Consider the following 16,030-nt stretch of genomic DNA (forward strand, 5'->3'; position numbering starts at 1 on the left):
TTCAGACCAATATTGGCAATGTATTTCTCAGGACAGTTGGCCAGCTCTAGCTCTTGAAGGCAGAAATGGTTCCTGATGTATAGAGTTCTTGAATTTTTCCCTAAGTACCTGACCCACATTGTATCTGTCTGCGAGGAGAGCTCAGCTCTGGCAAGTCTCACACACTTCCCATGTGTTTGTCTGTTTGTGCTGAGAGCACTGCTATGGTGGGGTTCCTTACCCATTGTTCATTGTGAGACACCATGTATCGTATCCCCAACCCAAGCATTTGCACAATTCCTGGCACAGCTGTGGATCAAGGCCTTTCTTCTTTCTTCTTTTCTTTTCTGCAGACATGACTGTGTTCTGCCAGATCTGACTGTGGGCAACGAGGCATGCAGCGATCCCAGGAAGGCTGAGGAGAGACCCATTTTCTGCAGCTCAGAGCAAACTTGGAACTTTTGAAAACATATTCCTAAACACTTGTAAAAATCTTGCTTTGAGTCGCTCCGCAAAACACCGCAACCATAACTACAGTTCAATGGGCTGGTGCTGTCTGAGCAAAATACTCTCTCTTACTGGATATTAACTCTGGTTATTTATTCATTCAAAAAGGCAACATTAATAGTTTCTTTCCCTCTTGGGATCAATGACCAATTCCAGCTTTTGTTCATTAACAAACACAGCCCCTCAATTCTGAGTTCATGAAGTAAACAAACCCCTCTAACTGTGACTCAGGGTTATTGTCATGCTATCTATCCAGCTTCCCTTTTCGAGCTGCTTTGGGCAGAATTTGCACCCAGTTTTTTCAGTTTTTCTGTCTTTCTTCTAACTCTAGGATCGGGGTGCACTCACATTTAGCATTCACCACTCCCGCCCGGTTTATGTGAGTGTGTCTACTTCAGTAGCAGATGCTATTATCATTTATCTTGGTAAAATACATGTTTTATGCATATTCTGTTTGAATTGTCAGCTGTGTAGTGAGTGTGCTCTGTAAACTTTCATCTTGTTCTGCATAAAATGTAGTTGTATTCAAGATGTAAGGATTGAATGTTTTATTTTACAGTTACATCAACAAATAATGGAAGAAACCAGATTCAGCATCTTACTCAGAGAACCCCTAAAATGTCTCCATGTCTCTCGCTCTAGCCTGCTTTCTGTTAAATACCTACAGCATCCACAAGATGGCACTGTTCCACAACCTCTCTGATAATCGAGTCTGACTTCCACTGTAAACACACCAGCGAGCCTCACACAGGGATTTCTGCAGCAAAAGGCATTATTCTTCCCCACTAGGTAAGTGACACTACAGAGCCCAATAACTGGTGTTTGAACTAGAACATCTTTTCGAAAGAGATGCATCATCTCAGTGTAAAGACTCTGTTGTGCTCATGAATTTGCTGTGTCTCTCGGACAGCTGTTCCATTGGTTAATTACCCTATTAAAAATGTGTCTCTTGTTTCCAGTTTTGATTTGTCTAACTTCATCTTCCAGCCATTGCATCGTGTTCTACCTTAGTCTGCTAAATGAAGGATCCTCTACTGTCCTATTAGAAACCTCCCCATCAAGTCTCCTCCTTTTAATAAGCTAACAAGATTGATCTCCTTAAGAATCCCACTGAAAAGCAGGGTTTCACGCTCTTGGATCATTGTTGCAACTCCTCTCAGCCTTCTCCAATGTTTCAACATCCTTTACAAGTGTGGACACAAGAGCGGGACACAGTACTCAAATAATGCTCACACACACTTCCTTACTCTGATTCAACATCCACCTATTTATATTCCCAAAGATCTCATTAGCCCTTTAGCTACACCATTGCACTGGGAGCTCATGTGCATTTGGTTATGTACAAAGACCCCTAAATCCTTTTCAGTCACTCCTTTCCAGGATACATTTGGTTATGTACAAAGACCCCTAAATCCTTTTCAGTCACTCCTTTCCAGGATACATCCCCCCATCTTGTAAATATGTCCTGTATTCTTTTTTCCTAGTGTTGTATGCATGCATGTATGACCTTGTATTTGTTTTTTTTTTTCAAACTGCATGTTTTATTTTCTTTGATAACTGTAGTTTAAGAAAACTGATTTTTGATTCCCCCCCCCCCCCCCCGACCCATATTGATTTGGCTTTGTCTAGGGTTTTTTCCTAACTGGGCTAAAATATGGTAAAACTTGTTAGAGATGAAAAATTCACAGGAGAATATTGATTTTAACTACATGAATATTAAAGGCCCTTAGAACCTGATGTACCTATTTTAAAGTGGGATTCTGCTGGTTATTTTTCTGCAAAATATCCGTGGGAGTGACTACTGATTTGTATAGATTGAATGGCATGTCCTTTAAAATAGGGATGCTAGGGGAAAGGCTCCGCTAAACCATTAGCAAACAGTGAAATGTTTTTACAGATTCAAAGGCTGTAATACAGATCAATGGGATTATTCAAAATGCAGAACACTGAGCACGTGCATAAATCTCTGCAGAACTGGGGCCATACATTTCAAGGCAGAAAGGGCTATGACCATCTAGTCTCCCAGCAACCTTCATCCAGTAATTCCTGCTTTGAGCCCAATACTTTGTGAAGGAGCTAGAGTGAATTTCAGTCTGGATTTTTGACACATATAGTTGTGAAAGAAGGGATATGGCCTCCTTTTTCAGCTTATAAAAAATGGGTTATCCCTGCTTCATTGTTCCACTTCAATCAGCTGGGGTATTATAAACTGTTAGCGATCATTAAGCCCCTGGATGGTGAGCAGCACAGGTTTATCCACACCGTGCAATGGTGGCCGGACGTGAAGTCTTCTGAAGTAGGGAATAAAAACAGATCGCCTGGGACTCGAGCCTAAGAATTAGGCGCCTCTGAGGTAATGAGTTACATAAACATCCTTGCGTGACAACTGGCAGCTCCCTGGCAGACGCAGCCTAGCAGGGGACGGGTTAGGGTTGCTAGCCTGTTTGCATGGATCTTGGCTAAAACGTTGCGTACCCAGAAGGAGTCTGCCCACATTCCAAAGTGATGCCCATTAAGCAGCCCAGGGTTCCCAGCTTTATTTCCGTAGGGAAAATGTAAATAAAATTTGGCTAACACTTGGACGATGAGTAAAATTTTCAAAAATGGTTTAGTGAGTTAGGAGCCTAACTCCCTTTGAAAGACAATGGGATGCAGGCACATAGGGCCAGATTTGTAAAGGTATTTTGATACCTATAGAAGCAGATAGGTGCATAGGGCTAGATTCACAAAGAAACAGAGGGTACATCTACACTGCAATTAAACATCCATGACTGGCCCATGCCAGCTGTCTCGGGTTCACGGGGCTTGGATTAAGGGGCTGTGTAGTGAGGCGGAGTGGCCTCTCACTGAGCCAGAGTGGGAGGGACCACTTTCTGAATCCAGGTGGGCAGATCCAGGCTGTGCTTGCCCCTCCCACCGGAAGTCAGTTGCAGAACAGGAAGGATAAAGCGTGGGTCCTGGAGCTCAGTTGGCGGGCAGCAGCTGAAGGAGACAGATGCCTACTACCCACTCCTAAACTGGGAGACTGCAGCAGACCCCTGCAGAGCTGAGGACTGGTCAGAGCTACTGGAGCGGCCAGCTGACCAAGGCACTGAGGAGTTGCTGGGACTGTCACTGGCCTTTGAACCGGAGGACCCTCCGTGGATCCAGGTACACCCCAAGGGGAAGGTGGGAAGTGGCCCTGGGCAGCTGACCCCAATCTGGTTGCACAGCTGCCAGAAATCTGGTCAGCATGTTCTGGGTGGATTCCCCGCTGACCCAGTGGCAGAATACTCCGCCACTGGGTCGGGGCATGGTAGAGTCAAATGGGCCCGGGCCCCCCAACCCTCTGCCACCCCATGCTGGGGTAGTAGTCTCCCCTCATTAGGCCAAGAGACCTGCGTTTGTTGGTCATCCGCCAGAGCTAGGACACCCTACCCTCTTACTGTTCTTCCCTGAGTACAGGCCAGAGTCATAGACTCCTTGCTGCCCTATCCTGACTGAGGACCTGGGCTAATAACTGTTTGCTAGTCTGCCCCGATTGCAGACTAGAGACTCCAACTGGTTGTCGCTCCGCCCTGATTGCAGGCCAGTCGCATAGACTGTTTGTTGCCCCGCCCTGCTTGAGGGTCCAGGGCCCAGAGACTCATTTGCAGATCTGCCTGGACTGCAGGCCAGAGCCATGCAGTCTGTGTAGTGCTCTGCTAATTCCCTGACTGTGGGTGACGCCCAGTGACGTAGTGAGGCGGAGGGACCCCCATTAACTCACTACAGGCTGTTTAACTGTGGTGTAGACATTCAGGCTCAGGCTGGAACCGGGCTTTGGGACCCTACATGGGAGGGATGGACCTAGAGTCCAAGCTTCAGCCCAAGCCCGAATGTTGACACCACAATTAAAAAGCCCCGTAGCCCAAGCCCAATGAGCTCTACTCAGCTGACATGAGTCGGCCACGGGTATTAAGAACATAAGAACAGCCATAGTGGGTCAGACCAATGATCCATCTAGCCCAGTATCCTGTCTTCCGACAGTGGCCAACGCCAGGTGCTTCAGAGGGAATGAACAGAACAGGTAATCATCAAGTGATCCCCCAGTTTCTGGTAAACAGAGGCTAGGGACACCATCCCTGCCCATTCTGGCTAATAGCCACTGATGGACCTATCCTCCGTGAACTTATCTAGTCTTTTTCTGAACCATGTTGTAGCTTTGGTCTTCACAACATCCCCTGATGATGAGTTCCACAGATTGACTGTGTGTTGTGTGAGGACATTCTTCCTTTTGTTTGTTTGAAACCTGGTGCCTATTAATTTCATTGGCTGAGTCCTGGGTCTTGTGTTATGTGAAGGAGTAAATAACATTTCCTTATCCATTTTCTCCACAACAGTCAAAATTTTATAGACCTCTATCATATCCCCCCTTAGCCATCTCTTTTCCGAGCTGAAAAGTCCCAGTTTTATTAATCTCTCCTCATACGAAAGCTGTTCCATACCCCTAATCATTTTTGTTACCCTTCTCTGTACCTTTTCCAATACTAATATATCTTTCTTGAGGTGGGGCAACCAGATCTGCACACAGTATCCAAGATGTAGGCATACCATGGATTTGTATATTGGCATTATGATATTTTCTATCTTATTATCTATCCCTTTCCTAATGGTTCCTAACATTCTGTTTGCTTTTTTGACTGCGGCTTCACATTCAATGATGTTTCCAGAGAACTATCCACAGTGACTCCAAGATCTCTTTTGAGTGCTAACAGCTAGGTTAGACCCCCATCATTTTGAATGTATAGTAGGGATTATGTTTTGCAATGTGCATAACTTTGCATTTATCAACCTCGAATTTCATCTGCCATTTTGTTGCCCAATCATGCAGTTTTGTGAGATCCCTTTATAACTCTTCACAATCTTCTTTGGACTTAACTATCTTGAGCAATTTTGCATCGTCAGCAAACTTTGCCACTTCACTGTTCACCCATTTTTCGAGATTGTTTATGAATATGTTGAACAGCATAGATTTCACTACAGATCCTTCGGGAACTCTGCCACTATTTGCCTCTCTATTGTAAAAACTGACCATTTATTCCTACCCTTTGTTTCCTGTCTTTTAAACCTGTTACTGATTCATGAGAGGACCTTCCCTCTTATCCCAGACCTACTTATTTTACTTAAGAGCCTTTGGTGAGGGACCTTGTTAAAGGCTTCCCGAAAGTCTAAGCACACAATATCCACTGGCTCACCTTTGTCCACGTGCTTGTTGATCCCCTCAAAGAATTATAATAGATTGGTGAAGCATGATTTCCCTTTACAAAAGCCACGTTGACTCTTCTCCAACAAATAAGAACATAAGAATGGCCATACTGGGTCAGACCAAAGGTCCATCCAGCCCAATATCCTGTCTACCGACAGTGGCCAATGCCAGGTGCCCCAGTGGGAGTGAAACTAACAGGTAATGATCAAGTGATCTCTCTCCTGTCATCCATCTCCACCCTCTGACAGACAGAGGCTAGGGACACCATTCCTTACCCATCCTGGCTAATAGCCATTAATGGACTTAAACTCCATGAATTTATCCAGTTCTCTTTTAAACCCTGTTATAGTCCTAGCCTTCACAACTTCCTCAGGCAAGGAGTTCCACAGGTTGACTGTGCACTGAGTGAAGAACGTCCTTTTATTTGTTTTAAATCTGCTGCCCATTAATTTCATTTGGTGGCCCCTCGTTCTTATATTATGGGAACAAGTAAATAACTTTCCCTTATTCACTTTCTCCACACCACTCATGATTTTATATACCTCCATCATATCCTACCTTAGTCTCCTCTTTTCCAAGCCGAAAAGTCCTAGCCTCTTTAATCTCTCCTCATATGGGTCCCGTTCCAAACCCCTAATCATTTTAGTTGCCCTTTTCTGAACCTTTTCTAATGCCAGTATATCTTTTTTGAAATGAGGGGACCACATCTGTACGCAGTATTCAAGATGTGGGCATACCATGGATTTATATAAGGACAATAAGATATTCTCCGTCTTATACTCTATCCCTTTTTAATGATTCCTAACATCACGTTTGCTTTTTTGACTGCCGCTGCAAACTGCGTGGACGTCTTCAGAGAACCATCCATGATGACTCCAAGATCTTTCTCCTGATTAGTTTTAGCTAAATGAGCCCCCATCATATTGTATGTATAGTTGGGGTTATTTTTTCCAATGTGCATTACTTTACATTTGTCCACATTAAATGTCATTTGCCATTTTGTTGCCCAATCACTTAGTTTTGTGAGATCTTTTTGAAGCTCTTCACAATCTGCTTTGGTCTTAACGATCTTGAGCAGTTTAGTATCATCTGCAAACTTTGCTACCTCACTGTTTACCCCTTTCTCCAGATCATTTATGAATAAGTTGAATAGGATTGGTCCTAGGACTGACCCTTGGGGAACACTACTAGTTATCCCTCTCCATTCTGAAAATATACCATTTATACCCTTTGTTCCCTGTCTTTTAACCAGTTCTCAATCCATGAAAGGATCTTCCTTCCTATCCCATGACAACTTAATATACGTAAGAGCCTTTGGTGAGGGACCTTGTCAAAGGCTTTCTGGAAATCTAAGTACACTATGTCCACTGGATCCCCCTTGTCCACGTGTTTGTTGACCCCCTCAAAGAACTCTAATAGATTAGTAAGACATGATCTCCCTTTACAGAAACCATGTTGACTTTTGCACAACAATTTATGTTCATCTATGTGTCTGACAATTTTATTCTTTACTGTTGTTTCAACGAATTTGCCCGGTACTGACATTAGACTTACCAATCTTTAATTGTCAGGATCACCTCTAGAGCCCTTTTTAAATATTGGCGTTACATTAGCTATCTTCCAGTCATTGGGTACAGTAGCTGATTTAAAGGACAGGGTCTTTAAATCATGTTCATCAATGTGTCTGATCATTCCGTTCTTTTCTATAGTTTCAACGATTTGCCTGGTACTGAAGTTAGGTTACGACCTGGAATTGCCAGGATCACCTCTGGAGCCTTTTTTAAAAATTGGTGTTACATTAGCTATCCTCCAGTCATCTGGTACAGAAGTTGATTTAAATGATCAGTTACATACCAGTTAAACAACAAGGAGTCTGGTGGCACCTTAAAGACTAACAGATTTATTTGGGCATAAGGTTTCGTGGGTAAAACCCCCCACTTCTTCAGATACCAGTTAGTAGTTCTGCAATTTCATATTTGAGTTCCTTCAGAACTCTTGGGTGATACCATGTAGTCCTGGTGACATATTACTGTTTAACTTATCAAAGTGTGTTGAATTGCAGTATAGACATACCCTTAGGTGTGGCAATGCAGTTGGGGACTGGAATCAGGGGAATCATGAAGCCTGAGCACTCTGTATACAATGAATGAGGAGAGGTACGTGTCCCAGAATGGGATTAATGAAAAACAGCAACTAGGTGGGGAGCCGCCCAAGCTGGCCAATGAGAGACGCCAAAGCAACCGGTATTTCCTAAGCCTTGCCACTCTCAGGGACTTTGGCACCTAAACCTAGGCCGAAGGAGGTGCCTCCCTCTGCTTGGGGTTCTTAGCTGCAAACCCATTCTTGGCATTAGGCATCTACTCTGTTTTTGTGAGGAGGAGGTGGGCCTCCCTCCTAATATTTAGCCAAGTAATTAGGGTACTTACCTGGGCTGGGGGAGACCCCCAGTTCAAGCACCCATGCACCTGGGGTGGAGAAGGGGTTTGACCAGAGCTCTGCTGTCTCTCAGGTGAGGGCTCTGACCACTGGGTTATGATACGCTCCCGTGGTCAGAGCCTCAGACGCTCCTGTTGAAGCTATTGAACTGTGGGTAAAGAATTTAAAAAGTCATTGGAACAGGGTGGGTAGTGTTCTAGCCACCAGACTGCTGAGTTGTTCTCATGCTTGCTCTCTCACTTTTTCTCTCTGTGGCCCAGTGAGTTTTTCAATTATTTATTCACAGTGGGACAACTTCGAAAGGAGAGACTGAGGGAGCCCCAGCCCTCCCATCAGAATATCCCCTAGCCCAATGGCTAGAGCCTGCAGCTGAGAGGTGGCAGAGCCTTTTCAAAGCCCTTCTTCCCCTCAGGTGGAGGGGAACTTGAACTGGGGGGCCTCCCACATGCCAGGTGAGTATGCTAACCCATGGGCTAAAAGTGATGCAGGAGGGCTTCCCCCACCCTTCCCTCTTTTGTGCTAGTTCACAAATGAAGCTCAATCCAGCAGGTGAGCTTTGAGCACACTGACCAGGTAGGGCCCCCCACCAGCAGGTTAGGTGGAGGGAGGCCTATTATCCCTCTGTTCACGCATTACGCAGGGGTTTATGCATTGAGGGGCATGGTGTGCAGCCGCAGGGTGCACGCTGAGGCAGAAACATAGACACCTAGGGAAACTTCACTGCAAACATGTAGGTGCTGAGTGAGTTTAGGAACTTACCAGGTTCAGGGGCAGCTGAGTGGGGGCTTTGTGAAGCCCAGTGGGGCCTGATTCTGGGATTTAGGTGCCTACACTAGCAGTTAGATGCCTAAGTCCATTTGTGAATCCAGCCCCAAGTGAAGCGGAGTTGGGCACCTAGGCAATTTTGAAAGTCCCACTAAGCACCTGTCTCCACCTTTAGGTGCCTGAATATCTTTGAAAATTGGCCCTTAGACACTTTGGAAAACATTACCCCTAGGACAGTGGTTCTCAACCTGTTTATCATTGTGAGCCGCAGGTTGAGAACTACAGCGCCCCCCCGCAACCCCCCCACAGTCCCCTATGCCCAGTGCCCTCGCCCAGAGCAGAGCCCTGGGAGTGGGCCAGGCTGCCAGACCCCAGACACCGCCACGAGGGGCTGGACCCTGGGACCCCACCAGGCAGGGCCGGGCAGCAGTCGAACATACATGCACCCCACGTGGGGACATGCAGCCAGGACCCAAGTGCTGCGGTGCACGGACGGGCAGCCAGGACCCCCAGCACCAGGCTAGAAATGGAGCGCCCGGCACAGGCCAGCAGCCAGGACCCGAGAAGGGGGCCAGGAACAGAGCCCCATTGAAAAACTGGGGATGCTGTAGCCCCCTGACTAATCCCTAGTTCCCAGTGCCCCCCACCCCCTCATTGCGCAGAGTGCCCCCCTCGACCCACTCTCCAGCCCCCTGTGGCACTCACCAGCCCCCTGCTGGCAGGAGCCCTGGTGCAGGCTGCAAGACTGTCTCCCCTTCAGCCAGCCCCACCCCCTGCCAGACCAGAGAGATAAATTTTGAACTTTTTTTAGCATACAGCTGGGCTGCAGCTGTGTGCTAATTGGGCCGCACGCGGCCCACAGGCTGCAGGTTGAGAACTGCTGCCCTAGGAGCTTACGTCACTTTTGAAAATGGGACTTAAGCACCTAAGTCACTTATAGTTTGATTTGGTATAGGCAGTCAGTGCAATATGGACTGCCTACACCAAGAAACTCAGCTGTGTATATAAATTAATCCTATATCCGTCAGGCCCTGCTGCTTTGCCTGAATGGAACTTCTGGATTGCACCAGGAGTTTCTTCCTGGGTAATATTCTTTCCCTGGCTCTGGGACATTTGAGGTTTTCATTTGGGGACAGTTAGTTTGGATAAGAATTTTGTGCATCACATCAGGATTTTGATTCCCATTTAGGGCATAGAGCTCTGGGGAGCAATATGACAATACTTTGTTGATATGCACTTGGTTGACAGCTCTGCTCTGTATTTTATTATTCATTGCTGCAATAAAGATTTAGAATCAGATTGGAAGAATGGTTCTTCCTTATAACAAACGGGAAAGGGCTCTACTGGCCTTTCTGTTGCCAACAAACTAAAATAGAGAAAACTCAAGTGTGAGAAATGTCTTGCAATGCTCTGGAACCTGACTGTAGAGTATTATTGTCTTTAAGTAATGTTTCTAATCCGTTTTGTTGTTGTAGGTTTTATTTGTGAGTTGGCCTATGAGAGCATCCCAGCACCCAGGTAAATATGCTTCAGTATGTTTCCCAAACTCTGAAAATGGCAATTTCTGAGTTATCAGTAAGTTCAAAGTTCTTTTAGGTTGAATCTTAGCTCAGTTCTTTAAAATGGGACTTTTAGCAGATGTACAGAAAGCTGTTCTTTTGTGGGGTTGTTTTTTTGCTAAATTTCCAACCCAGAAATAGTCTAGTGAGAGATCTGAAACAATACCAGTTCCAACTGCTGCGGCAACACCGCTCTCTAAACAGAAAGCTCCCATTCAAAATAAATCTGTGAGGAATAACAGCCGAAACTTTCTGTCTGAGGAGACCAGTATTTTCAGACTCCACTTTGGCCCCAGACTCTGTTCTGGCTCAAATTTAGTTTCTCAGTGGAATTTATGGTGTTGGTCTTGTCCTACAATACCCTAAATGGTTTGGGCCTTAGCCGTTTGACAGACGCTTCTCGCCCAGGAAGCTGCATCATTTGTGATCAGCAGAGATGCTGGAGCTCCTTGGTTTCAGAAGGGGGGTACTGGCAGGACATTTCTCTGAGAAGCTTTCAGCACTGACTGTGCTTCCCATGTGGCCTGCTAGAACCCAAATTTGTAAACCTTCATGGCATGCAGTAAGGCCACCTATTTTCTTGGCCTTTTCCAGGAGGAACAGGCTGACAAAGCCGGGCCGGTGGTAGGGATTTATTATCTGTGTGATGGAGCTGCCTGACAGATAGTAAGGCTCTAGTTATACAGATAGTCACCTACTACATCTAAAGAAATACATAAAAAGAGACCTTTGGCTTCATTAATGCCCACAAGGCCCAGTCTGACACTGAGGGCTGTGAACTCCCATGTCACATGATTCCACAGTTCTGGGCTAACACACTCACTTTCTCCCTTTAGATCCATTCAGCGATAACCAGCCTTGTCAGATGATGACGTCCTCCTTCTGTTGGGGGAATCATGACTCCACAGCTCATTATAATCATTCACCATCTACTCAGTCATGGACAACGCAGTAACTAAAACATCCTGTGAATTCCAGGTCCACAGCATTGAACTCTGTTAATCATTCAGAAATCGAGACCAATGTTTGAGGGTTGAACGTGCATTTGAGAGAAAGAAAGGATGGTCTGGAGATGCACACACCGATAGAACCCTGCACAAATCACTAAAGAGGGCCTAATAAGTGTGTCTGGCAGAAGTTATGTCCACAGAAACAAGTCAAACAGTGTTGTATTATGTCGATATGTACTCTGGGAAGAGCGCGTTCCCCGTTATAAGAGTCATCATGGTCAGCTATTAACTGAGGGCAAACTTTTTCTAGGAGAGTTTTGTCCCAAAGATGGGGCCAACATAGCCATGTAGAATATTCCTCTCTCTGCCTTTCGCTCTCTAGTGCTGATTCTTGCTGCCTGCTGGAGACTTAGCTCAAAAAGAATATGTGGAGCGAACAGAAATTAAAACACTCCACCCTTTATCCTATAGTCCGTGTTAATATATGGCAGAAATAATGTCTTGATAATTGTGTTAGAACCTGCTGCTTATTAAAGTGCGTCACAAAAGAGAGGTGGAAATAAGCTGCAGGAATCTAGTTTAGAAAAATGCTTCAACTCCTGGCCAGGCTCCTGCTCACTAGAAGTTCGTTCCCTCCAGCCTGGGCGTTCTGGCCACAGACCTTCCATTTCGGCAGAAACAGCAACATTCTCACCTGTTTATGGCGGACTAAATAGCAAAGGAAAATCAGAGAATGGCTCAGTGCAACCGTTCCAAGGAGCTTTCTCTCCAGAGCACATCAAATGAGTCACTGAATGCCACTGAAATGCCAGTGGCGTGGGATGAGACCACTCTGCTGGGGCTGAAGGTCTTAGTGGCTGTCGTCCTGTCTGTGATAACTCTGGCAACTATTCTTTCCAATTCCTTTGTAATGATCACCATTTTTCTCACTAGAAAGCTTCATACACCTGCAAATTATCTCATTGGCTCCTTAGCGGTGACTGATCTCTTAGTATCTATCTTAGTCATGCCAATCAGTATTGCTTATACTGTCAGCCACACGTGGACCTTTGGTCAAGTTATGTGCGATATCTGGTTATTGTCAGACATCACCGGCTGCACAGCCTCAATCCTGCACCTCTGCGTTATTGCACTGGACAGATACTGGGCCATCACAGATGCTTTGGAATACACAAAACGTCGGACGGCTGGCAGAGCAGCCCTCATGATAGCCGTTGTCTGGGTGATCTCTATTTGTATTTCTATGCCACCACTTTTTTGGAGACAGGCAAAAGCTCATGAAGAAATGGCAGACTGTACTGTGAACACGGATCAGATTTCCTACACAATCTATTCAACCTGCGGAGCTTTTTATATCCCGACTGTGCTCCTTGTTATACTGTATGGGAGAATTTATGTAGCAGCTCGATCCAGGATTCTTAAGCCACCTTCACTATATGGAAAACGATTTACCACAGCCCACCTGATTACCGGCTCCACTGGGTCTTCTCTCTGCTCCATTAACTCTAACCTTCATGAGGGGAATGCTCATTCAGGGGGCTCCCCAGTATTTATCAATCATGTGAAAATCAAACTTGCAGATAGTGTCCTGGAAAGGAAAAGAATTTCTGCTGCAAGAGAAAGGAAAGCCACAAAAACTCTGGGCATTATCCTGGGAGCTTTTATTTTCTGCTGGCTGCCATTCTTTGTTGTGACCCTGGTCCTGCCGCTCTGTCAGGATGCCTGCTGGTTTCATCCAATCCTATTGGACTTTTTCACATGGCTAGGTTACTTAAACTCGCTTATCAATCCAGTCATATACACCGCTTTTAATGAAGAGTTTAAACAGGCCTTCCAGAAACTAATCCAGTTCAGAAAATGTTCTTAGTTCTTCTACTTTCTTGTTTTGTCATTTGTCCTAGTGCATTCCCACAGCCCACCTAGTGGCTTATGTACTCTTAGTCCTGTAGTTTGTAATGATAGTTACTGTCTCTGTTGCTAGTCTGATATTGTGCATGTAACTGAGAACTCCTTGCCAATCATTTTGTATTTATTTTCTGTTTGTGATTATAAATCTTTTAGTAGAACTTGTTTCTGGTCTCTACAGTGAGCATGTGCACTTACAAAATCAGCAGATGGAGGAAGATTTGTAACAAGCGAGATGGAATGAATAGGAAAGCCATGTCTCCTGCTATGGTGTGACATAGGTTGCTCAGTTCAGCATCGGCAGTGTGACATAGTGGGAGCAGAAAGATGTGTAGGTAGGAACTCAGTATTTCTTGTGAATATTATTAGCAGAAATTCTGTTTTGTGAATGAGTTAGAGAGGGCTGCTGCTGAGGGGAAGGTACATTAACTTTAGAGGCCTTATCCCCAAATTAAATTTCCTCCTGTACGTATCCTACCCATTGGAAATCTATAGAACCAGTAACTGTTTTCTGGATATTGTTCATATTGTTGTGACCCTGAACCTGACAATCAGAATCAGGAAAAGGGCAAAAGGAGCATGAGAGTTATGTGATGCCTGTGTTCATTTCTCATCATCTCTGTCTTTGAGAGCTGCACATTGTATGAATATAAAAAAAAGAAAGCATCATTTAAAATTATTTTTATAAATTTTATCATTGATGGAATCAAAGGTGCAGAAATCCTACAAAAATAAACAGCATGTGAAAGTATTTTAAATGACATCGTTCTTATTTATATGTTGTTTTATTTTTTCATCTTCATACTGAAGTCAGAAAAAGAAACATGTTGAAGAAGAAAATATAGAGGTGAGATATGGTGTGGTTGAGTCCCTGAGTTCAATTCCCAGGTCTGCCACAGAATTCCTATGTAACTTTAGACAAGTTACTAGAGTCTGTGCCTTAGTTTCCCATTTATAAAGTGGGGCTAACAATGCCTCCCTATCTTACAGGGTGCTGTGAGGATACACTCGTAAATATTTTTGATGGGCACTCAGGATAATAGGGTCATTTAAGAACTTGGATAGCCTTTGGGTTTGATTTCATCTCACACTGGTGGAAATCATAGGCCTGATAGGTTTTTAGGTGTGTTTCAATGTGTGGCTTCTGCCCTGGGAAGCTAACAACAATCCCTGCCACCCCAAGAAGGCCTTTTGCCAGCTCAATACAATGCCTAAGTACCAAAACAGGGGAAGATGATTATGCCAGTCTAACAACCAGCTGCTGTTCTTTGTGCTCACCTAGAAAAGTGATTCTTTACTATTGTGATGCACTATTTAGTTCAATAGCAAACAAACCAGACCCATTCCTTGATTAAGTTACAGGTTAGTGGGAGAAGGGAAGCAAATGGTTTAATATTGCATCTGATTATGGTTTACAATCATACTGAATTTTAGTAAATCATTTGATGCAATGTTTCAGGAAATCTTATTTGAAAATTAATTTAGATATGAAACTGTCAAAGGAAAGTGTAACGAACACACCTCCTGGGTGTGGTGTTCTGTCCCCTCTAGTGGCACCGAGACCACTCAGAGAGAGAGATTACTGAGTCTGCTCTACAGTCTTCGCTAAGAGCCATGTGGCTTTTAGCTCATGCGGTAGAGGCTCATGCACTAAGCTCCAGAGACCCCAGGTTTGATCCTGCTCAGCAATGACCAGTGTCTGTCGGTGTTACAAAAGCACTGGCTGAAGGATCATAAACAAAGATAAATGATGTTCCACTGCCATTTGGGTCAAGAGCCGAGTCTGTGGAGTAGCACAGGGACGGGGGTCAGTGCTGGCCTTTCATTATTGATCTGTGAGTCACAGTAACAAGCACACAAATGAAATTCATACAAGATCATCCCGATGGCTGCATTATTTTTAAGTGCTCCTCTGCCTAAACACCTGGGCTGCTGAACAAACAGTTAAAATAAAACAAGTTTATATATTGTGTGAGGAACAAGGCCAGACGGCTATAGAGAAGTAGTGGGAGATAGATATATTAGCTCCAGGCTAAACAAATCCCTGGTACCAGGATAAGTGAAATGGCAGCTGCTCCAGGTCAATTAAGACACCTGGGGCCAATTAAGAACTTTCCAGAAGGCAGGGAGAAGGCTAGGTTGATTGGGACACCTGAAGCCAATCAGGGGCTGGCTGAAACTAGTTAAAAGCCTCCCAGTTAGTCAGGTGGGTGTGGATGTCAGGAGCTGTGGGAGGAAGTTGTGCTGTTGTAGAGACTGAGCAGTACACACCATATCAGGCACAAGGAAGGAGGCCTTGAGGTAAGGGTGAAGTGGAGCTTGAGGAAGTGGGGGCTGCTGTGGGGAAGTAGCCCAGGGAATTGTACATGTCATGTTTCTAGAAGGTCAGCAACTATAGCTGATACTATTAGAGTCCCTGGGCTGGAGCCCGGAGTAGAGGGTTGGCCCGGGCTCCCCCATTTGTCACCCCCCCACTTATTAATCACTGAGACTGGGAGACAACAGAGACTGTGCAAGGGAGGATAGCTTCTCCTCACCTCCCTCACTGGCTTATGATGAAAATGGCTCAGTAGACTGTGACTTTTGTCTCTAGAGAGAGAAGGGTTATGTGGAGGGTCACAGTGAGTCTCTGAGGCTATTGAAATCCACCAGGAAATGCGGGACCCACGGAGACAAGGACAGAGCTTTGTCACAATACAGAT

General features: G+C 45.0%; 1 protein-coding gene across 3 annotated transcripts; it reads left to right on the top strand.

Annotated features, from left to right (window-relative positions):
* The first annotated feature begins 342 nt into the window (after window positions 1–342).
* HTR1D (5-hydroxytryptamine receptor 1D) lies at window positions 343–14,063 on the top strand. Of its 3 annotated transcripts, none has more exons than XM_037881845.1 (5): window positions 343–464; window positions 1,046–1,275; window positions 8,436–8,601; window positions 10,390–10,432; window positions 11,310–14,063. In XM_037881845.1, the coding sequence occupies exon 5, from the start codon at window positions 12,157–12,159 to the stop codon at window positions 13,288–13,290; it is 1,134 nt and encodes a 377-aa protein (XP_037737773.1). In that variant the 5' UTR covers window positions 343–464; window positions 1,046–1,275; window positions 8,436–8,601; window positions 10,390–10,432; window positions 11,310–12,156; the 3' UTR covers window positions 13,291–14,063. The 3 variants fall into 3 exon arrangements, with proteins under 3 accessions (XP_037737773.1, XP_037737772.1, XP_037737774.1); XM_037881844.1 differs by lacking the exon at window positions 343–464 and adding an exon at window positions 515–911; XM_037881846.1 differs by lacking the exons at window positions 343–464; window positions 8,436–8,601 and adding an exon at window positions 515–911.
* Window positions 14,064–16,030: the final 1,967 nt, after the last annotated feature.

Source organism: Chelonia mydas, chromosome 19 (assembly GCF_015237465.2).
Source record: "Chelonia mydas isolate rCheMyd1 chromosome 19, rCheMyd1.pri.v2, whole genome shotgun sequence".
NCBI classification, from domain to species: domain Eukaryota; kingdom Metazoa; phylum Chordata; order Testudines; family Cheloniidae; genus Chelonia; species Chelonia mydas.